Consider the following 23552-nt stretch of genomic DNA (forward strand, 5'->3'; position numbering starts at 1 on the left):
GGTACAGTTTGAATTTTAGACCACCTACTCATAATATTTCATTGGAAATCTAGGTTATAGAAGGAAGTTTACTAGAAGTTTTGAATTAAATCAAATCTATACTGGATAGTTTATACTATAAGTGGGACATAAATCTGGTTTCAATAATTAAAGATAGATATAATAAAATGTGTAACGGAAATACAGAAATTGAAGAGAAGAAAACTTTAGTTTATAAGACGATAAAATCAATCGTCTTAGGGATTATTTCTATTTATTGGGAAAGAGGTGGTAGTTGGGAAGTAGTATCCGAGAAGATCACACAACATATAATAAATTACCTTCGAACAGATTATGCAAATGATGTGAAACAAAATATTAACTACTATTCTGAAAGTTCTGACCGAAGAGATTTTACAGGTGATCAGTTGAACATCAAAATGAAAGTGGATGATATAGCATCATTAGTGATGCGACTATATAAATTACAAAATGGCCACTTCCAAAAAGAGACTGAAGCCAATGACAAAATACTAGTTGAGAGTAATATTATACCTTTAAGAAAATCTGAAGGATCCAGATATTTTGAAGATGTTAGTTTGGATACTAATTATGAGAATCTTTATATATATAAACGTTTATATGTTAAAAAAAAAATTATGAATAATGATTCCACTTTTCTTTCTAGTTATATTGATGTGGGAACTATAACAGATTTAAACATGTACATCAGGAAGAATATCAGCAAGCTAATGGAATCAATATATACAATACTTGATAATAAAAAAGTACTAAGTAAACATTACGCTATAGCAGATGTAATTAGTGAGTATGAATATGAGAACTTGTCAGTTTGTAACTTCCCATTTTCATATTATGAGAAGCTATTTTTTGAATACTATATACATAATGAAGTAGTATTTAGGTCAGATTTGAATGAAGATAAAATAATCAGGAATTTACATGCTATTGCAAATAAGTCTTTAACTCTAACACGGTCAGAATTGTTACCATTCTTTGATATCTGCGACAGTAGTCAATTTAATAAGTCTGAAGAGTGGGTAGAATCACCGTCATTTGGGAACTTTAAGAGTTTAGATAGCTCAAATATTATGGATATTTCACTTAATATTGAGGATAAGCAAATAAGTACCAATAGCTTATCATTTGCTGATATTGTTGAGAGTGAACAAAGATCTCAGAAGAACAGACTGCATCGAATGGTAAATACTGGATATAAGAAGACTATTAGTTCTGTGCGTCCTATAAATTTGAGATATTTCAGTGATAACTTTAATATATGGGAGATCTCTTATAGAAATTCACTGTCAAAAGATTTTTGTCTTGATGATTTCCAAACAGTTGAAAGCTTTCTAACTAAAAAGGAGATAGAATTTACTGATGATATCTTGATGAATCCTAGTGTTATTTATTCAAAAATTGAAAATTGCAATATATCTCCCAAGGGATCAGAATCTCTATCATTAACTTTTGAAGATATAGTTAGAGTTATAGATGAGAGAAATCTCATTGATTTAATTATGGGTAATAGGTATTTATTGATTCATGTATTATCTGATGGAACATATGGGAGGGCTTATTTTGCAATTGACCTTTTATTTTTTAAATGGGTATGCTTGAAAATAATGAAAAAAGGAAATAGTGATGTAAACTATTTTTCTGATTCTTTACTGGAAGCGGAAATTCTGAATGAGTTGTCGCTTAATAAAGAGGTTAATTATATACCAAAATACATTGATACCCTAATCAGTCATAACCATATAATGATTGTAACAGAGTTACTAGGACCAAATCTGCTTATGGTACAAGATAAACATTTATCTTATTTTGAAGATGATACAATTTTAGAGGCACCTAGTGTTAATGGTTACAGTGATATTTATCTTAACAAAAAAATTTTTAATGAACCAATTAAAAGATTCTATACACTTGGGAGAATTCAGAGAGTAATATTTCAACTTTTAAAGTGTTTGAGTATAGCGCATGGAAATTATAATATTGTACATTGTGATATTAAATTGGAAAATATAGTCTTCGATTGCATAGATGCAAACGATATAACTAACTCTTGTATAAATAGTTTCAATAATTGTTTGGATCTTATTAAAGATCCTATTTATATTAAATTAATAGATTGGGGTAGTAGTACGAAATTGCACTTCGAGAAGATAGAATGTGGCAAAACTTACATACAAAGCCGCTATTACAGATCACCTGAAATTTGTCTAGGTTTGCCGTATGACGAGAAAACTGATATTTGGAGTGTAGGGTGTGTAATGGCTGAGCTTTGGATGGGAAGACCATTATTTGCTCCTGCACAATCTACTCAACAACTTTTATCAAATATTGTACTAATAATGGGGCAACTTTCATTAGACATGGTTACAAGATCACAATTTGCTAGCAATTTAATAACAAAAGATGGGCATTTATATGAAAAAATTTACAGTAACAGTGACTTTGGCACTAATAAAATTCGTGTCTACACGAGAAATAACTCGGCTACACTTGAAAGTCTTCTAGATTGTCAAGAGACATTATTTATTGACTTATTGAAATTACTGTTAAAGCTCAATCCTTCTGAGAGGATATCTGCTTCCGATGCATTGATGCACCCATGGTTTGAAATAAAATATGTTGATGGTTTATAATAAATTTCTTTTAATAGTTTGTAATTAAGCTATTTATCTACAGGAGATTTTGCAAGGGAATTTAATACTCTGCTTTTAATAGTCACAAAAAATGTGACATAAGTTACCAGTAATTAATAGGATATAATGTGTCAATAAAACTCTTTATTTTACTTATAATTGCTTTATTTTTAATAGGAAAAGGTACTACTAGAGTCACGAAAGTGTAGAGACGTGTATCTGTGGTAGAAATAAGCTCAAAAGAACCGCCAAGTAAAAGCTTTGCCTTATGAAATTTCTTGTTGTCAATAAGTAATATCCCAAATTATAGGCTAGAAATTTGCTGCAATTTTTCTATGACAAATACAGATGAATTCAATGTATTCAACAGCAGAGGGTGTTTTGACTACTGTAAATGATGTTTATGTGAAGTATCAAGATAAGGTAAGGAATATAAAAAAGGTTTTTAGGAGTTTACATTTATCTCTAAAATAAAATTGTGGGGAGTAATGTAATAATTTCTTAAAATTTGTGACATTTCAATAGGTAGCTTTTCGAGTATGTAATGATATGTGTGAATATCTGTCAATCACCGAATATATCGACTCAGCTAATATAGGAAATCTGCGTTTGGGAGTATCAAATAATCACCCATATGAAAGAATATTAGATGGGTATGAGGTTAGATATACAAATTTTCCATGTTTATCTTTATCATCTAGTTTTTATATAGTTAGTAAAGAGGATTTAATTGGAACCTCTTTATCGATACCTCCGAAATATGTGCAGTCTGGTGATATTATCTATCTTTGCACTAAAATTAAGAACGAATTAGTTGCAATCGGCTATAAATCTCATAACTCCAGTTTCACAATAACTAAAGTAGATGAATTACTTTCTATGATGATTAATACAAATATAAAGCCCAGAATCTTAATACCATACGAATGGCAACTTGAAAGAGTGCCAATATTTCATGAGTGTATATTAGCTGAAAATATGGATACATCAAATACTCCAAATACAAATACATTGAAATATAGTGATACTCTAATTATTAGGTGGGTAGCAAATGGAGAATTACTCAGTATACTGACAACGTATTGCAGTTCATCTTTAACATCCCATAAAACCTTGCAATTAGGAGGACTAATCCCATCTAATAGGAGCTGTTATTGGATGGTATTAGAATGTTCTTGTGCAAGTCAACAAATATTCCCTAACTGGTACAAATTGAAGCATATTTTAAAAAGTAAATGTCAACCACTCGGAAAGAATATATTTTCACCAGGTATAGTGTCATTTTGCTTTTTAGAGATGGATTCCATTAAGAATTTACCAAATTCATCCTTGATAGATCTGTATCCATGTTTTAAACTTTCAAGAATTTTAGTAAGAAGATCCACCCTAGTATCGGATACTCCAGCTGGGTGGGACAATATGTTAGGTAATCCCCAAAATAGTGCATGTAACAGTTATATCTCAATTTCATCTTTTGATCCTACTAAGATAACTTCAAATTGTATTGGTGGATATGTATTTAATCATGCAATTGCTGAATTAGATAGAAAGACCACTTCTACTCTCCCAATCAAACCACTTAGCTCATTTACACCGAAAGTACAAGAACAGTTATTACTAGAAGATATCCTAAACTCTTTTATGGGACTTGAAGGAATATATATAAAGGCAACGGAGCATATTTTCTTTCCAAGTGATAATTTTACTGGTCATTCTTATGAGAGATATCTCCCTGAAACAATATTTATAATATCTAACCAAAGCAAAGATGTAAATTTAATGAGCAATGACATTTGTGTATCACTAAGAACTTCTTTATCAACATTTGTATTTCATATAGTGGATGATCCAGAGAATAACCCACTAAATATTGAAAAGTTACAAGAGCAGTCTCTTGATTTGAAAAGTAGCATGAACCTTTCTTCAAATATATTTGGTATAAAGGTTGATGATTCTACTTCTAAGATAACAAATATGAGTGATCCAATGGCATATCCACTAACATATAGAATACTACAACTATCTGCTCTGTATCGCCGTATTCTACAGTATCTCAACATTCACGAAGGCAATAGTCAATTTGGAATTATATCCCAGACACTATGCAATACATTTCGCGAATTTTTGAAACAATTTACTTTAAGAGTCTCTCAACTTGAAACTACTGTAAGACAAGGTCAGGTCACTCTCCAATCAATGTGGAATCAAATACAACATGCAATGACTACGTTTAATGTGTTGGACTTGATAGCTATTCAATCACTTGGTAAAAAAGGAGGACATATTATTGATGTAATTGTTGATGTGATTGAAAATCATCTACATGGTGAGATATTATCCTTAAAAATAGCTAAATTTTTGCTACAACAGGTATGCGAACCTTGGATAAAGTACTTCCTTTATCCCTGGCTATCTAGTGGTAGTATTATTGACTACTATGATGAATTTAGTTACAAAAGTAATAGGGAACATGACAAAATCTTTAAGGAGAATAAATCTGTATTAGGAATAGCTAAACTTATTACAGAACAGCTACCAACATTGGTATTTCCTGTTAAAACTGAGATAAAATATATAGGTAAAGTACAGCAAATTCTGAGGAATCATGAACCCTTAACAGAAATAAGTTCTAGTAACCTGAAGGTTATTGATATACTTAATGTACTTAATATTTATTCAATGGAAAGTGATTTATTGATGCACTTAACTAGTGGAATTGAGGATTTATCATTTGTGAAGTTACATAATTTTATACAAAATTTGTACAAAAGTAGTAAAACTTTACTATATCAATTTTCTAAAGAAAATTATAATATTTGGGAGTATTTAAATTACTTTAGTGATCTTTTTTTCTGTTATAATGACCAATTTATTCAGGAATTTATTGATTCAACTGGACTTGATATACTAGGTGGCGGTCTTTCTGGGAAAAGTAGTTTTGTACATACATGCAAAGCATGGAACGACACTATTATGAAATACTACAGAATAGATGATCAGAGTAATACAAATGGTTCATTAGATTTTGTATGTAGTTTTAGTAAATTACTATTACCAGAGAGTATCAAGGAAGTAAACTTGCTAATTGAAGATGAATGTACTGATTTTTCTAGTGAAGAAATTGACCTATATATAGATTTTTTTAGTAACAATGAACATGATGAAAATACTTCTAAAGCACATTTACCTATTTCTTATGAAGCATTTAAACACATCACACTGGAATTTCGTCCTAAATTGAAACTAATGCTACTATTTTGGCCAAAAAAGATTGTAAGAAAGTATCAGATAATATTTCGTCTAATCTTACAGATAAAATATATATTGTCTCTACTAAATAATGTGTGGATTATTCATCAAACAATATCTCCTCTGTGGGAATATATTAAAGGTAATGGTTTAACTAGATACTTATTTTTCTATCATGATACCAAAAAGTCATACTCTTTAAGGCAAAGGATGTTAATATTAATGAATGGAATATTACAATTTATCATGTATGATGCTATTCAACCATTATGGAACTCATTTTTGTCGAAAAAAGATAGCATATCAAGCATTGAACAATTTGTATCTTGCCAAGATGATATGCTTGACAACATATTGAAACGCTGTTTTTGTACAAATGGGATTATTCACTCTTTTTATAAGCTGTTGTCAATTTGCCATCTTTATTGTAGACACTCGATCTTATTTAATAGATATGGTGTAGATAAACTGGCTGCCAAGACTGCAGGACAGGAGAATTACTTGCAAAATGAAACAACTGGGGATTTTCATGAAGTTACTATTAATCATGATAAATTCTCTCAATCATACAAAAATGGACGCTTTTCTTTTGATAGATCACATTTAGAAAAGTTGATTATGGATTCTTCATTTCAAAGTATAGTAGAAAAGTTTAATTTAAACTTTGAAAAATTAGCAAAAGCATTTTTTGAGTTGACACAATCATATAAAAATCCAGATCATTGGTTCTATGAACTGATCCTGAAGTCAGACTTCAATAATTTCTACCAATCTAGTCATAAGAGTAATGTTCTAAGCTATCCAGTCGAAATGAGCGACTATGAAGAAGTCAATGAAGATCTGCATACCATATTAGACTAAAGAATTGTCCAGCTAGTGTTGACAGTATTTGGAGTTACTAGATAATTGAATATTTACTTTTTCAGTATAAAGAGCAGTTCCTGATGAGTTCTCATTTATATCTTTAAATTTACTAAGCTTATATATTAGTTTCCCAACAACTATGCATTAATAACTATAAAATCCATCCTATATTTTATTTATGGAGGTATGTGTTTGATATAATATTTTCTATTTAAACTTCTTAATTTAGTTATTTCTATAAGGATAATAAAGTTCACCCCAGTATTTTCTATTACTGTGCTTAGATTTGAGGATATTGTGCTAATTAGCTGAATATAATTCAAATGTAAGAAAAATCCGAGTGCAAGCAATTTAAATATCACCAAATATAAATATTTACTACTATATTGCTAAGAAAATTGTCAAAGGTTAGAGAATAATAGTAGCTGCTCATTGAAGCAAATGAACTTTCCTATTATTGTAATTCTTTATATGAACCCTTTCCTACTTTTATATGTAAAAAGAGCTTTATTACATTTCAAGTACATCACTATGATAAAGATAAGGGCTAATTGATAAAATAATTATATATCACATTTAAAATATTTTATTCTATCCAAAGTGTATGAATTTACTTTATTATTAGTTAAACTTCTATAATATAATAAAAAAGCGTTATATAATAGTATAGCTTGTATTGATCTTTGAAATTCAAATTTAATAGAGAACTTGTTTCTAAATTTACTAAGTATACCATGGTATTTGCTTCCTGATTATTTAATAAAAAGTCTAGAAAATACAAATTAGAAGAAATTAAGATCCTAGGTAAATTGAAAACTCTGGTTTAGGTATATTGTTATTTATTCTATTCACTTTACTGAAAATAGCTATTGTATGAGATTTAGAAATATTAAAGTGTTGAATATACTTAGTGCTAACAATTAAGCATACTCCTGCAATATATAGAATGCACCTCTAATAGCAAATAGGGCCTTAATATAAAGTATCAGTATTAAATAGGATTTATAACACTATTCTTAGTTAAAATGAGTTTCGGGGGGTTCTCATTTTCACTTTGCAACCTCCAAATAACCAATTTTACTCTAGACTATACATAGAATAAAATACCAAATATCTTATTCCTTTAAAGTGTCCTCTGTTGTGCTAGGTAATACAAGTGATTTATTTCAAGGCTTCCAGTATGAAAAGTTTTGCAGTATTTAAGTATATCAAGCCCTTCTAGATATTTTCTATAAAAAATCCAGAATATTCCTTGAATCAAAAATTATGCATGAAGTGAAGTAATTCAATAATTCAATATCAATGGTTTCTTCTTCTTACAAATGAAACATGACATTTCAATTTATGCGCCATAAATATAAATTCACCAGACGCCGCTAATATAGAGCGTCCTGTCTTATGGATATTGGACAATGGGGTTGTAGCCATGAGGTGTATGAGGGGGGCTGCGGCACTGCCAAAAAGTGGAAAAGGAGAAAGTGGGAAACCAAGATTTCAAGTGCAATCATATTGATTCTACTACTAGCTGTTACTTCTAGAATTTGTTTATATCAGTTTATTATGTCTTCAAGATTAGGTATATTATTTTTTTTGCTACTCTTAATCTCATCCTTCACTTCGGTACTGAAGATAAATGCTGAAGAGTTCTCATCTGAAGAGCGTTTGAAAGAGTGTGAGAGGGAACTTAAATCATTAGTAAGACATCATGGGGACTGTTCAAGTAAATTAGAGAGCATGAGGAGTGAAGTTAAGCATTTATTTGAGTCAGCTGAGAAATACGAAAGGAAGCTTAGCCAATGTACATCAAAAACTGATGAAACTGTAATTATAACCTGGAGAACTATAAAACACTACTTATATCACTACAGTAAACTGCTGAGAACTTTGTTTGTTATTTGCTACCATAAGTTACCAGTAGAATTTCACCAACAATTAACTCTCTTGTGCAAATACTCCAGAAAATACCTAAAACCATTCACTGATAAGTGTGGAGAATTTTCTCCAAAGATTATTAATACTCTAAGGGCTTATGCAGGTCATTATGTCGTTTTTCTGGAGCCATATACTGAATATGCACACTTTTGTGGTGCAATGCTGAATGAAAGGATTGACAATCTTGTCTTAAATATTGAAGATATACATCCTGAACTGATAGACACAATACCGAAAGAATTACACGACAGATTGTTGTATATTGTATTTTCTATTTTGGTCCTGTTCATGGCATGGAAAGTGATTTATTGCATATTAAGACGTGCTTTTGGATGTTGCAGATTTGGCTGCTGTGTAAGATCTGGTGTTAGACCTACAAGCAAACCCTCCTCAACAAAGGCTACTCCTAGCGGTAGAAGACGATGAAAGTTTAGGTGGGGACGTATTACTTTGTGATGAGTTATTAGCCATTGCAGTAACACTTAGGTGGATCTAACCTAAGTATATTCTATTGGGAAGTGAGCACAGTGTTGTATAGAGGCTAGCCTGTCTAATGACTAGAACCACTTCTTTTTAAGGTTTTTGTCTATTTGGATTTTAACGAAAAATATTTTCTGTAATATGTTTTTGTACATACTAATATCTTCCTACTCTACCCAGGTAGATACACCTTTATTTTGGATCATCTTTGCTAGTTCAATGCTTGCATTAACAAGTAAGTCTGAGCATCTGAGTTTGCTTTGAATCTGAGGATGGCGAAGTATATCATCAGTATTAGGCCTCTTTTCTGGCTCAGGATTTAATAAAGCCTTAATTAATAGCTTTAAGTCAGAGCTTCTGAGAGGATATTCAGGGAAATCTAAGTTGTGCATCCCATTGAGTACAGCTTTTCTGCATTGTTGAGGATCTTCTGGATCCCCTCCATTAAATGTATCAACTTGGAAAGGTACATTGTTATAGCACAAGACATATAAAGTAATCCCTAATGACCAAATATCACTAAATATATTATACTCGCCGCAGAAAAGTCCATTTTCATCTTGAATCAGTAGTTCTGGTGCAGTATACTCTACAGTGCCCGTATATCCATGACGTTGCATATGTTCCACTACAAAGAATACATCATCAGGGAAACATGGCATGTCTCTATTAGTGTCATGGATGTCGTCATTCATTGTCTCGCTTCTAGAATACAAATACCTTCTTTGTAACACCTGAGCAGTTCCAAAGTCAGACAATAAAGCTTGGCAAATAGGTTGTGCTAAAAATTCATCGTAGACAATATGTAACAGTATGTTAGACGGCTTTAGGTCACGATGAAGAATACCCCTATGGTGCAGGTGCTGCAAACCAAGTATTACATCAAAGAAAATTTTCCATATATGATCATCTTTTATATGTGTCTGATTGCTATATGATAAAGAATTTTCTTGAATATTGCTCTTTACAGCTAATTGGGATGAACGTAACTCTTGACTATATTCAACTCTAGATAAATCATCATTAGAAATGGAACTGCTTTGTTTCATTCTTTTTTGAGAGTTATATCCTTTATTTGTTAGCATTTTGAGAATAAAATCTTCAAGTGAACCGGAGTTGCAATATTCCATTAGCTGAAATAGCCATGGTACTTTAGGACAATAGTCATTAGAGCTGTACATTTCAAGCCACGAATGCCTATACTGAACTATATTAGGATGGTGAAATAATTCGCGGATTTTAACTTCGCGTAATACACTAGATAACCACTTTCTATCATCTCCAACTGGAACCTTTTTAACAGCATACCATGCCAATGTTATGTCATCTAGGACATGTGAGCATAAGTAGACTTGACCAAAACTCCCACTTCCTAGCTTCTTTATTTCTTTAAAAAATTTTCCATAGTATCCAGTCATCAATAGATCTGATTTCAAATTAACAAGATTGAAATTTGGGGTTTCAGAAAACTTTGAATTGGGATATTCCGGCAAATTAGATGTAAAGAAATGCATTGTTTGTGGATCTCCAAATGAATCTTGAGTATTAGAATAGTCCACTTCTTGCACTTTAAAGTATGGGTTAGTAAACTTTGAATTTGTTATATTTAAGTCAGTATCTAAATTACTATTGTTATCATTACACTCAGTAAATGATTTCTTTATGTATTTAACATTTCTATGTAAAGTTACCTGTTTGAATAGTTCTTCAAGAAAAAAGAAGTAATTCTGACTTTCAATACTGAACATATTATCTCTGTGATTCATATCAGAGTTAGGTAATGAATCCCGGTTACTAATTTTATCACTAGATTCTACTCTTTCATCTGACTTTGTAGATATATTTGAGTATATTGTATTTGACTCACTATCTATTGCAGTAGTCAAGGGAGATCCTAAATTGGGACAAAATCCAGAGTAGAACTTCTGAGGCATTAGTCTACCACACATAGGACAATGCACATTAAAGTATTGAGATACCATTGCATATTTTGATGATTTAGTACATAAATCTTTATTAGTATGACTACTTCCATGTATCCTCAGTTGTCCTGTAACTTTTTTATATGGGACCAGAGATGTCGCCTCAGATTCCACAAGATCCAGGCCACTTTTCTGCTGTTTTTGCTCATCTTTCTGAGATAGTAGCAGATTCTCTACCATAGTTTGTGGGGAGAGAACCAAATCACCAGAGTGCTGGTGGGAAAAACTATATTTGGAGTTTTGAGACATTCTAGTGATGTCCAAAATTAGACTTCAGATCTATGTGCACTCAGGCTGATAATTTGCTTTCAGTATACTTTGTAGTGATCTTTTGAAACATTATAAATCTAAATGTTCCAGGAAAAAAGTGATGGTAAAAAGAATTTCTTTGTTAAAAAGTGGAAATTTATGTACAGTTGTAAAACAGCTAAGTTAACCGCCTTTAGAATATAAGCGGTATCATATTGGCTCCATAATACTTGCATGTTTTTACTAAACATAGAGTGGGGGAGGAAATAGGAAGTTACTGATGCAAAGTGTATAATATCGAAATACTGTATTAGTGAGGATTTTACATTTTTTTTCGTTTTTTAAGCTTTTAAACTTGCCCTGAATATCAAGAATTCCTTGTTGCAGTCTGTCCTCTCAGTCTTAAGGTACTCCACTTCCTTAGGTTCTCAAATAGAAATCGGATGCTTTTAATTTGTTTTTCATAAATATCCGTAGTAGCTCAAATGAATTTAGTGGATATTTTCGATATCTTTGATAAAGGTGCCTCATTTAAATCTATAGATTTATTAAGAGCAGGGATTCAAGACGAAACTAAAGAATTATGTATACTTTATTCCCAAGATGGTATGGATAGTAGTTATTCTAAAGCAAATAGAGAATATATAGAACAGAAAGACGTTATATTATCGAAGGAGTTCTTAAATAGGTTAATATATACTTTGAATGGTTCCCCACATCGTCTGAGGATGCTTATATCAGGACTACTGGAGCTAATTACTGAATCTCAGAAATTCGATAAATTTGGTATATCCAAGAAACAACTCTTACCAGATCCTTACCTTGTGCAATACAAAGAATATCTAAAATGGTATAAATTATTGCAATACTGCAATAATATGACAATACTAAACTGGATAGAAATTTTAGAAGATCTTCAACAATTTGTGAAATTGTTTAATGATAACAGGTATAAAATAAATCTGAAATCTAGTCATTATAAAATATCTATATTGGAAAAGTCCTCTGTGTCAGATTGGATGTTAAACTTGTTGAAACAACCTAAAGACATATGTCAAGTAATTTCTGAGATGAACATGCTCCAACATAGTATAACTGCAGATCATGTGAAGAATACAACTTTATGGTTCCAAGGTTTAACTCTATTAAAAAACCATAAATATAAGAGTATAGGTGAGAGATTCATCAGAAATGTATTGAAAAGTATAACTAAAACTGATCAAAAAGTTGGTGTTATTTCTTCTACTAGTGACTCCATAAGTCCGTCACTAAACTATTGGATGCAGGTTTACTGCTATATTACATTGTCACTTAGTGAGCAAATTGTCAGCTTGGCACTGAAATATATACAGCACGCATATAGAATAATAAATAATGTACCCAATTTATATCAAAAGAAGACAGATATTAAGCTGTATACATTTACTATGCTTTGTCAATTACATCTGATAGTTAAACTGATTGTAAGGCATGGAAGGAGAATTGTTGACTGTTCATTAGGTTTTAACAAAAGCGCCAATCACGATACAAGTTTATGCTCAATAGTACAATCGATTATTCAGAGGATATTAGCATTAGTGCTACATTCTTTATCTATTCTGAGTTTTGATGATATAATTTCAATATACAATTGTTTAACACAACACATAACTTTTATACTAAAGAATTGCCCATGTATTTTAGCAACTAGAGCTGTAGAAAATATATGGTATCACTCTATTGAACGGATGCATACTCTCCATATACAAGAACAATCAATAATACTTCCTGATGAGAAATTAAGAGATACTGAACTTACTTTGCTCCCTCCAATAGAGGATGTATTTCTTTATTTATCTGGTAACACTTTGAGTTCAAATGAAGAAGAAGAATATTGGTTCCATCATAACATCTGCTGGAATATCATAATACCAACATTGATGTTAAAGTACACAAAAGGCAGTGGTATGTCTAGCTCTTGCCCCTCATATTTAGCTCAATTAATAGATCCATTGAAAAAATATATGTATAGGTGCAATATAGCAGTGACAAATAATAGGAATTGTGTATTACTTGGGAAGGAAATTTCTGAGTTACATCTTTTCCTAGCATTATATACATATTACGGATTAAGTGATACCTTCAAAACGCAGAAGCACATTACATATGGATTAAAGAGACTAAAGAATTGTAGCGATTGCTTTGATGTATGCTCTTTAGAGTGTATATTTGAGTATCTAAAACTTCTAGTACTTTTAAGCGACGGGAACGACGATGAAGCTCTTGTAGAGAAGATACTTCAGTCAATTATAAATTCCGGAGAAAAGGCCTTCAGCTTCGCATCTTTCAAAAATACTAACTTAAAAATTAAAAAATTGATTAATTTTACATTGGTACAAAGCTACACATTATTGGCATTTATTAAGAAAGATAGTTATAGATCATGTACAGAAGAATTAAAGCTGCATATTAATAGTGAAATGCTGAATAAAGATGACAGTGAATCTAGTGGAGAATTCACAGAATCAAATAGAACTATGCAACTTTACAAAAAGCTTACAAATAAATTAATGAAGTCTTATAATATCAGCAAAGAAGGTAGCAATATTTGCAATAAAATGCACATCTATCCATTAGAAATAGAACAGAAGTATCACCATTTCTTAAATTAAATTGTCCAAATATAAATTGTGAATGCATCTTAATTAGTGTAGATTATGAAGATCCACTGTTATAGGCTATACCTTTATTGATAATAAGCAGATCCTTGAGTTGGGAAGCTATATTGGTATATCAATTGAGGATTTCCTGTGTTTGAGTAGATATTCATATTGGTAGCAACGTTGGCATAGTGACCATTCCAAGAAGCTGAATTCACATTTTCAGCAATATAATAAGCCGAATTAGATGCACCAGGTTTTGTAGTTTGTACGAAATAAATAGGCTGACTATTAATTACAACCCCACTACCATCATCACCGTCATATTGTGGGTATCCTATAGCATTATAAACATAATATCCTCCATTTTGATAATTATTGTCATAAGACATTTGCTGATTAGTATAGATTAGTTCATCTGCCTCTCCATAGACCTGATATCTAGCGTATTGTTGGATAGACTGCTCACCTCTATAAGTTTGTGTTGTTATGTTCCCATCACTACTACCTAAGTAAACGTTGCAGGTATTAGAATTACTTGAATTGTATGAATTACCTGTAAATGATCTAGGTTGAAATTCCTTTGCATTAGGGTTAAAAGAAAAACCTTGTTTGCAATTCTTACTCTTTGCCCCAATAGCTTCGTTGCAGCTATCTTTCTTTTGTTCCCCCAAGTCATTGATCTTCAGCTTTTGTTTGTCTCTAAAGATCTTGGTGTCCTCCTCTCTATATACTGAACTATATTTCATCTCCTCATCATCATGTGCATATTTATTCTTCTTTAAAGTATCCTTTTCAGGAGAGAGCTCATTTAATCTTTGTTCTCGCTCTATCTCAAGAGCCAGTAACTCAGCATTTCTCCTATCCTCTTCAGATATATCATCATAATTTAGAGGGGTTGTATATAAATTTTCATCATAAGTACCAGTGATCCCAAATCTAATTCTATTTACCTCAAATTGATCCCATTCATTATTAATAGTAGAATCTAAAATCTCTTCAGATACATGCAAACTGCTTTCATCTGTCCAAGGTTGTAATGTGCGTCCTACTCTAACATTACTATCCTTGCTAATCTCAGTGTCAGTTTTAAATGCAGCTATTTTCTCAGCCTGGCTACCTTCAACTTCTCCTGAGACACTATTAAAATTTGTCGGAACTCCTTCCTTGTTAGTTGTAACCATGCTATGCACAGAATTAAGTGGAAACAGTGCATATTGTTCAATTTTTCCAGATAATTCCGTACTATCCAAATCTAAAACTCTTCTACTATATTGCAGGCAAATACAATTTTCACCTCCTGTATCCTTTGTTGTTAGTGATTGAAATAAACCGCAGAATCTAGTCCCATCTTTCAATTTGATTTCTACTTCCTGACCAACTAATATAAGCACAAATATACTAAATTCTGCTGATGTACATTGATGTACTGCTTGTTGGTCTTGATAATTTTCTTCCTTTTTCTTTAATTGCTCTACATTGCGACTTTTCTGATCTATGTGAATTTGATGTTGATCCTTTGAATTTACTCTTTGGTTACCTCCACGTTTATTAGAACTTCCACTTGTATAGTTTCTCTTTGTTTGATGCTGCTGAGTATTCTGGTTTACTCCTTGGATGCTTCCGGAATTTGAACTCGTACTTGCATTTGCACCTGCATTTGCGCTAAAGTTATCTTTATTACTATTTGGAACACTCGATATTGCACGCAACCCAATATTTTGAGTCTCTCCATTAATTACTTTACTACCTCCACGGCCCGTAGATAGCCCATAGGATGAACGTTTCATTCCAGAATTTGCCATTACAAAGTAATAAGGGCAGTAGACCTCTATGGATCTAAGTAACAAAATAATGGTCAAATATAACTGGAGAACACGAGATATCTAGGCAAGATCGATACTGTATAAGCTCAATTTCAGATACAAATGTATATGCTATTAATAAGGGTACCAATATGGTCTTTTTCAGTTATAGCTGATTTGGCAAGGAGTTTTAATTAGAGACAAAAACAAATTTAGGCGGGTATAACATATTTTGCGTGTAAGCTGGTATAAAGGATCCTACATTTGAAGTAATCTGAAATCCCTTTTTTTTTTTTTTTTAAAGAATGGTGAATCTGCACTTTCATATGTCAATGAACTGCTACATGACAAAATTCACAATATATTCAATGATATTATCTTTGATGAACAAATAGTTATATGAAAATCAGCGGCTATTTACTAGGCCCTCTTCCTGAATTCTGCACTATTTTATTGTGTCTCCCACGCCCATTAAATCTCAGTAAGTCCTAAAGTATAAGAATCCTATACTAAATAGGTAATGAGAACTCTCTATATAGTTACTTATCCGTTGTTCCTTTGCTACAGACTTTGTAGAGGATTCGATGCTGATGGCCATAGTGCGATTGCAATGACTGCAATGTCAGGTCTTAAAGGAAATACTTTGCATCAGTTAAAACGTCTAATGAATGGAAAAGACATCGTAGATATTTCAGCTTGGGGTGAAAGAGTATCACAGAAGCATCCATCAACAATGCCTTTCCATTTTCAATATCAAGATATGAATGAACTACACTTTGATAAATTTCTACCTGAGAGTGCCCCTCAAATGTTTGGACTAGGAGATGGTACAAGATCATTCTCACATACTTATTCAGATAAATATTGCAATGAAGTAGGAGCCAGTGCAGAATGCAAGGAAACAGGGCACTGTTTGGTACCAATGATTAAACATTTATATAGTCGTTTAATAGGTTTAGATCGAAATAAAATTAGTTACCCTGAAGGAATTCAGCTTACAGATTCAGATTCAGTCAAATTTTTAGTAAATCTTATTGGAGATTTACATCAGCCATTACACTTTGGTTTTACTGAGAGCAATGCAGGTAGAGATTTCCATGGTCATCTAATAATAAATGGAACTGAAGAAACTATTTCACTATTTGAAATATGGGAAAAGGGATTAATTCAAAAACTAAAAATTGAGAAACCTCAATTTTGGTATGGTGGTTGGACACATGTTTTTGCTATCCGGGATATATTTGACAAGGAAACAATACTTTGGAAAGAAAGAGGTATTGATATAATAGATGATTGGGCTAGAGAGAGTATTCAAATTATGTGTTCTGCACTGTTTATACATCCCCTGAATCAAGAAAAGTTGACAAATAATTTTAATATTGATCCTCTTCTTGAGTTTGCATGGTTTGAGATACTTAGAAGTAGATTGTTAATAGCTGGGGCTAGGTTATCAATTGTACTCAATGATATTTTAAAATACAGGGAAGGTAAAGAGAAGACATTTAGACAGCCATTATCTTCCCTACTTGTTAATGAAGAGGATGAAAGTCACAAGGTCATCGAAAATGTATCTTCTGTAATCCCAAAAAAGAGTTCATTTTCAACTATAAAAATATTTAACAAGAGTTACAAGTTGCATACATGGGTTAGGAATTTGTTAATAAACTTGGGTATCATCTTTTCTTGCACTTTAATCTTCATCTATATCTCTAGATATTGTCTAAATGACAACTATTCAAAAGTTAAACATATTGCTATTCCTACCGATGACCTCAAGAAGTCTCAAAATATTCAGCTTAAGGAAACATCTATGATGGAATAGTTAAACAGTCATAGAATGGTTCGAAGATGATTACTAATGCTTATTAGACATCTAAAATATTAGTATATACATTAATAAGTCGTCACCTTTCATCATTCTGCAGTATAAATACTTATATCACAATCATAAACTAGGTAAATAAATCACTAAGAAAATACAATTTAGTTCAGTAATTCCTTCCCCCTCCAGTTATTTATTTTTACTTTATTATTAAATATTACATTTTCTTCTAATATGAAACTAGACAAGCAAAACAAGAAATATTCACCTTTATTTCAAACTGGACATTGCACTTAATCGAAAACCAAAATCTTGATAATTTCTGCGACTTAATATTCATAAATTTTACAAGGACATATGTTCAATTTATTATATTCTCCAATTTACCTCTATTATGCAAAATGACAAATTGGATTCACAAAGATGATGCTATTTTAGACACGTACTTCAGTACAATATAAAATAACTCCAAAAGAAATATTCTTTAATTTTAATAGATCTCATGAGTATGCAACATTCAAACTATTTTCATAAATGGAAGATATTTTCTTCTTGATTTCATATGAAATATTTTACTGTTCCATGAATTTACACTCTCATATTATCAACCTATTTAAATAATTATGATTCGGATTTTAACCTTTTTGGTGATGGCTGTTGATCTTCCTCCAAAACATTGCTGTTAATAGCCATTTCCTTACCTAGACACTTTAAGGTATGGTTACAATCCATCTTTTCTACAACTACCTCAATTATACAGGTAGTTTCTGGATGTTTCAAAGCATAAGTAAAAGCATGTTCAAATTCTCCTTCTGTTCTAGCAATAAAAGATGGGATATCTTTAAAACCAAATGACTTTGCTAGTTTTGAGTATCTCCACATTACGATATCATTATATGGGTGATCACAAATAACTCGCTCAATTGTATACCCATCATTATTTATAATAACTATAACAGGGTTATGCTTATTCCTAAGGACAGTTGATATATCCTGAACTGTAACCTGTAAACTTCCATCTCCAATAAAGGCAAATGTTCTCTTTGGACTTGCAAGACATAATCCTAAAAGACCACCAACTGAATATCCTATTGAACCAAAAAATGACTGACCAAAAAATTGTGAGTTATTAGGGATCATGACTTCAGATGCACTGAAAAGTGATGTCCCAGTTTCTGCTAATAAATTAACTCCCTCAGGTAGAATTGAAGCGACAGTATCGAACATTCTATCTAGTGAAAGAGTGTGATGACGCTCTAGAGCTAAACGCTTCTGAGGCCTATGTGTAAAACGATGCATAGCCTGAGGATAAGGAGGTGTTGCACTTTGAAAGTTATAAGGTTTTAACTCCCCCGATTTATAAGCTTGTATTAGTCTTTCAATTATATCTTCGACAAACACTTCATCTAAGGAACAATCACCTATAGTAGCTTTACCAAAATTACAATGCAAGGTATGATTCTCTGGTAGTGCTGCTGAGAAAAATCCTGTATTAAAATCCATAAGTTTCTCACCAATAATCATTAAGCAATCACTTTCCTCAACATATTGACTGACATGAGGGTCACCTTTCTTTCCAAAATATAAACCAATATAGAGTGGGTGATGTTCACTGATGACAGTTTTTCCCATGATCATAGTAGCGAAAGGAATTTTTGATACTTCAAGTAATTCCTTCATTAGTTCAGTTTTTCTAAATCTCAGTAGTTCATAACCCGGTATAAAAACGGGCTGTTGCGACTTTTTAAGAAGGGTAATAATTTGCTTCATTACAGTATCTAAATTAGATTCATTACTCTTTCTATGTTCAATTTTCAGAGGACCTGTAGGTTTATCTATTAATTCGTTAGTGTAGTCTGCACATAGTTGTATATATACAGGTTTACTGTGCTTGATGCAGTTTATCAAAACTCTATCAATATCCCTAGCAGCAGATTCTTTATTATCAATTTTTACCGAGTCAATAGTAATCATATCATACATTCTTTTTGATATTGAATAGTCATATAATGAATGATGTAGTAGAGTCTTCTTCTTGTGGTGAACTGTAGCTGGAGCAGAGCCAATATGGACAACAGAAACATCTTCAGAAAAAGATCCAGCTATACCATTAATTGCACTCAATTCCCCAACAACAAAGGTAGTTGACAAAGCTCCAATACCTCTAACTCTAGCATAAGAATCAGCTGCATAGGCAGCATTGAGCTCATTGCAAGTGTTAATATATTTGACTTCACTCTTTAATATATTATTTAGGAATGATAATGAAAAGTCACCTGGGACCCCAAATATATGGTCACATCCCAATTCTTTTAACCTCATACATAAATATGTAGATATTGAAATCTTTTCAACCTTTTCGTAATCCTTTACTTCGTGAGTTCTAGTCATCTTAATAAAAGTCTATCAGATCGTCTATTATATTGCAAGAAGAATTAGAAAAAAATCTATATTATTTTATTATAAAAAGCCAGTAAATATACTTATAACCCCATTAAAATTTCACTCCACAGCGAGTTGTTATCCAGAATGCATGCATGGAGACTGGGATATTTAAATCCAAATCTAAAAACTAATTTGGCGCCTCAAGATAGTACTGCGGGTGAGATCTAATTGTAATTGGGGAGTATTCATAAAAAAGTATTGAATATCACTATTTAGACTACAGATTAGGCAATACCAAAGATTTACGAACTATATATTTTAATAAAGTATAAGTAGATATATAAATTAGAGATATCATACTTGACTATTTTAGACTATTGTTATATACTTGAAGTTAACACACCTGCATTTAGTAGTTACTCTTAAAATTACCTGATAATATAGCTGATGTTCTTTTAATAAACCAAAATAAGATCGAATCTACTAATGACATCAGTGAATATATTCCACCTATTATTGCACAAAATGAAGTTAAGAAGTGTGTAGTTGGAATTGAATTATGTATCTTACGAATTACAAATGGTTGGAAATCATAAACAATAAATACTCCAGGAAGGCCTGATAATTCTCCATCTTTTACTAATACATCTTTCTGCCTTTCAGTATAAGTATACTGATTTGAAAACAATACTTTACTATATCCACTTTTAATGAACTGAGTAGGTACAAGTTTTAAATAATAGTGGAACATCGAAGTACCAGTAGTCACAATTTTTTTGGTATTCTCTAAAGGAGATCCAATAAATTCAATATTATCTTTGCCAAATCTAAGTTCATGAATAGTATGTGATGTATTAAAACCTCGTGAAATATCATTCATATTGAACTCATGAACATGTTTACCATCCCTAACTGTAGCTTGTCCCAAAGCTACATGAATGTTTCCTGAAACTTTATTTACTTGCAAACTACCATGTAATCGACAGCCAACTGTGTTAATACATTGAGGAGCTTTGCTAGCAATATCTAAGTAGGACCATCCTTTATACCTAAATGCGCTTTTAAGAGATTCACATGTATTGCAACACTTGTAATGTATACTTTCTGCCCCAAAACAGCTCAAACACTTCATAGAAGTAGATTCATTGTACTGAGCCATAATTTCTTCTTGTACTTCATTACCATGTATATCAATAGGTATTTTTAATAGGTTACCATGAGCATTAACCTGGTTCTCACCAACATTATCAACAGTATCCACAGATATTTCGCTGCATCTTAAGCTTGGAAATGAAATGTCTAATCTAATATCTAATTTTTGGTTCATATTATCATCTACACCAATATGTTCTACCGTCTCTCCTCCTATATACTTCAAAAATTCCCCTATAGTTAAAATTATAACTAGTATATAGACAAGTATGGACATTATACTTCCACTAGTTGACTTAGCACAATAATCATCGTGTACCTTACCATATATGTCAATATACTTGACACTTTTTAAAATGGAATCGGTGATTGGAGACTTATCACTTAAAACACCTCTCCTTCTTTGCCTTATACCACTCATTTCTATATTTGTGCTAGTATTCATGATTCTTTATATATGTTGAAATTATAATATTTAAAGAAATATTACAGTACAAAATCCTCACAATAGAATTGTATTCTACCACAAATATTGGCGCTATTTATGTGTAAGTACCCGCCTATATCCATGTATATTAGTCCAATATTTCTGTTACATGGTTAAAAAGATTAAAAAAGAAATATAATAGTTCATACCCTGCATTTAACAAATACTAATAAATGTTAGATATAATATTTGATTGAATGTATGTATTATATATATTTAATACCCTATTTCAAAGCTAATATGGTTTGATATTTGAAATAAACAAACTTCTCAGAGCATAAAACTGTACGAAATCTTAATAAATTGGGTAGTTAAATGAAGATAAACGATTTATAGCAACTATTTCTACTTCTAAATGAGTTCTATATTTCTAACCAAATAATTGGACCCTCCAAAGGTTTTTGGCGGGAGGTCAAACTCCTAAACTATTCTAAAAGTTTACTGATAAATAAAATTACTAGAATATACATACCATCTGGTACTTAATTTTTAAATTAGATGTTTATTGGTGATGATAGAAAATATGTTGAGGAAGCTGTTTGTAGTAGCTTGTTCAATAGTGAGGACACTTTGAGTAAATTTAAAAAAAAATTAAGATACCACCTAGCAATGAAACTACAAAATAAAAGAGATACTTGTACACTAGTATTTGAAAAGGGAACAGAAAAGAGATTAATCTTAGTGATGATTAGAGAATTCCTTATAAAATGTGGTCTGGAAGAAACAAGAGCATGCTTAGATAATGAATGCGATATAGATGACAATGATATGGTAGAATCTTTTGATGAGATGCTTGACAAGTTAAATAAAATAAGCAATAACTCTGTAAATAATGATATGGATTTATACCCTACAATGATTGAGAAGTTAGTTAACTCTAGTATAAAGCTACGTAATGATCACCAAACTGATCATATTACTAGTGCTGCTTTAGTAGAAGCTAGTGAATGTATTACTTCCTTAGAAGAAGAAATTCAGCGGCTCCATAAAGCATACTCTGAACAGGTAAATGAAACTAGATTAATTATGGAGAAAAAGGTTAATGAAATAGAAAAGCTCTATTGGAGCAGTGTAAAAACTATGGAGGAGCGGATGATTAAGAATACAGATGTCAAATAAATAATATTAAGGAATCCATAGAAACCATCAGAAATACTCCTATACTGTATGGATAACTAGAGATATAATTAACACAGCATCAAGTTAAAATTGGCAAAATTAAAACAAATTTATTGAAAATGATTTTTGAATTAGCTACCATTTACTATTGTAATTGTATCCTCTATATCCTACATAATTATTTCAACTTAGTTTGCAATAGGGAAATTTTATCTACATGCTTCAAAAAATAATCTTGAATAACATCTATCACTAACGTACTAAACTTTGTAAATATTAGTTCTTCCTTTCCAAAGTCTACTTATTCAAACAGAAAATCAGTTGATAGGACTACATGCATTAGATCAGCTATAAATAACAAGAAATTCTGTTTTAATATAAATAATTCCAACCAGAATAAAAGTCGAATTATTCTGCTTAAATTAACATTGCTACAAAGTTCTCAAGGGTTCAATTTCTGGCAGTTTCCCCATTAATTTCAATTGTTGAATCAATGCAAGTGCTTCCAAATATATAGTAAATGCAATGAATATTTGAGAACTTAATATGTTATTTCCTGGATGAAAATAGAGGATAGAAACATTGAGATAAGTGAGTATCAATGATTTCATGAACTTTACACTTGTAGCTGTATATTATAATAAGTTACTAAGAGTAATAAAGAGTTTGTTAGTATTAGCAAGTAAAAGTTCTGTATATGCCAACTTTGTATCAGCTAGTTGCACTTCAAAAGATC

General features: G+C 31.4%; 10 protein-coding genes across 10 annotated transcripts, besides 4 other annotated features; 6 read left to right on the forward strand and 4 right to left on the reverse strand.

Annotated features, from left to right (window-relative positions):
• Positions 1 to 167: 167 nt before the first annotated feature.
• Positions 168 to 2651, forward strand: CMU_023030 (protein kinase domain-containing protein; the record flags this gene model as incomplete). Its single annotated transcript, XM_002139611.1, has 1 exon — positions 168 to 2651. The coding sequence occupies one exon, from the start codon at positions 168 to 170 to the stop codon at positions 2649 to 2651; it is 2484 nt and encodes an 827-aa protein (XP_002139647.1).
• Positions 2652 to 2999: 348 nt separating this feature from the next.
• Positions 3000 to 6761, forward strand: CMU_023040 (Spc97 / Spc98 family protein; the record flags this gene model as incomplete). The annotated part of the gene is made up of 2 exons (XM_002139612.1): positions 3000 to 3074; positions 3177 to 6761. The coding sequence occupies 2 exons, from the start codon at positions 3000 to 3002 to the stop codon at positions 6759 to 6761; spliced, it is 3660 nt and encodes a 1219-aa protein (XP_002139648.1).
• Positions 6762 to 7318: 557 nt separating this feature from the next.
• Positions 7319 to 7355: a sequence feature (AT_rich).
• Positions 7356 to 8162: 807 nt separating this feature from the next.
• Positions 8163 to 9122, forward strand: CMU_023050 (uncharacterized protein; the record flags this gene model as incomplete). The annotated part of the gene is made up of 1 exon (XM_002139613.1): positions 8163 to 9122. One exon carries the CDS (start codon positions 8163 to 8165, stop codon positions 9120 to 9122), a length of 960 nt encoding a protein of 319 aa, XP_002139649.1.
• A 221-nt stretch (positions 9123 to 9343) lies between these two features.
• Positions 9344 to 11407, reverse strand: CMU_023060 (protein kinase domain-containing protein; the record flags this gene model as incomplete). Its single annotated transcript, XM_002139614.1, has 1 exon — positions 9344 to 11407. The coding sequence occupies one exon, from the start codon at positions 11405 to 11407 to the stop codon at positions 9344 to 9346; it is 2064 nt and encodes a 687-aa protein (XP_002139650.1).
• A 485-nt stretch (positions 11408 to 11892) lies between these two features.
• Positions 11893 to 14058, forward strand: CMU_023070 (uncharacterized protein; the record flags this gene model as incomplete). Its single annotated transcript, XM_002139615.1, has 1 exon — positions 11893 to 14058. One exon carries the CDS (start codon positions 11893 to 11895, stop codon positions 14056 to 14058), a length of 2166 nt encoding a protein of 721 aa, XP_002139651.1.
• Positions 13747 to 13774: a sequence feature (AT_rich).
• Positions 14059 to 14132: 74 nt separating the features above from the next.
• CMU_023080 (uncharacterized protein) lies at positions 14133 to 15851 on the reverse strand (the record flags this gene model as incomplete). The annotated part of the gene is made up of 1 exon (XM_002139616.1): positions 14133 to 15851. The coding sequence occupies one exon, from the start codon at positions 15849 to 15851 to the stop codon at positions 14133 to 14135; it is 1719 nt and encodes a 572-aa protein (XP_002139652.1).
• Positions 15852 to 16371: 520 nt separating this feature from the next.
• Positions 16372 to 17673, forward strand: CMU_023090 (uncharacterized protein; the record flags this gene model as incomplete). The annotated part of the gene is made up of 1 exon (XM_002139617.1): positions 16372 to 17673. The coding sequence occupies one exon, from the start codon at positions 16372 to 16374 to the stop codon at positions 17671 to 17673; it is 1302 nt and encodes a 433-aa protein (XP_002139653.1).
• Positions 17674 to 17862: 189 nt separating this feature from the next.
• Positions 17863 to 17893: a sequence feature (AT_rich).
• A 401-nt stretch (positions 17894 to 18294) lies between these two features.
• Positions 18295 to 20064, reverse strand: CMU_023100 (pyruvate decarboxylase isozyme 1, putative; the record flags this gene model as incomplete). Its single annotated transcript, XM_002139618.1, has 1 exon — positions 18295 to 20064. One exon carries the CDS (start codon positions 20062 to 20064, stop codon positions 18295 to 18297), a length of 1770 nt encoding a protein of 589 aa, XP_002139654.1.
• Positions 20065 to 20112: 48 nt separating this feature from the next.
• Positions 20113 to 20142: a sequence feature (AT_rich).
• A 325-nt stretch (positions 20143 to 20467) lies between these two features.
• CMU_023110 (uncharacterized protein) lies at positions 20468 to 21655 on the reverse strand (the record flags this gene model as incomplete). Its single annotated transcript, XM_002139619.1, has 1 exon — positions 20468 to 21655. The coding sequence occupies one exon, from the start codon at positions 21653 to 21655 to the stop codon at positions 20468 to 20470; it is 1188 nt and encodes a 395-aa protein (XP_002139655.1).
• A 540-nt stretch (positions 21656 to 22195) lies between these two features.
• On the forward strand, positions 22196 to 22816 carry CMU_023120 (uncharacterized protein; the record flags this gene model as incomplete). The annotated part of the gene is made up of 1 exon (XM_002139620.1): positions 22196 to 22816. The coding sequence occupies one exon, from the start codon at positions 22196 to 22198 to the stop codon at positions 22814 to 22816; it is 621 nt and encodes a 206-aa protein (XP_002139656.1).
• Between the last annotated feature and the right edge of the window lie 736 nt (positions 22817 to 23552).

This window comes from Cryptosporidium muris, genomic scaffold (assembly GCF_000006515.1).
Source record: "Cryptosporidium muris RN66 scf_1106632353999 genomic scaffold, whole genome shotgun sequence".
NCBI classification, from domain to species: domain Eukaryota; phylum Apicomplexa; class Conoidasida; order Eucoccidiorida; family Cryptosporidiidae; genus Cryptosporidium; species Cryptosporidium muris.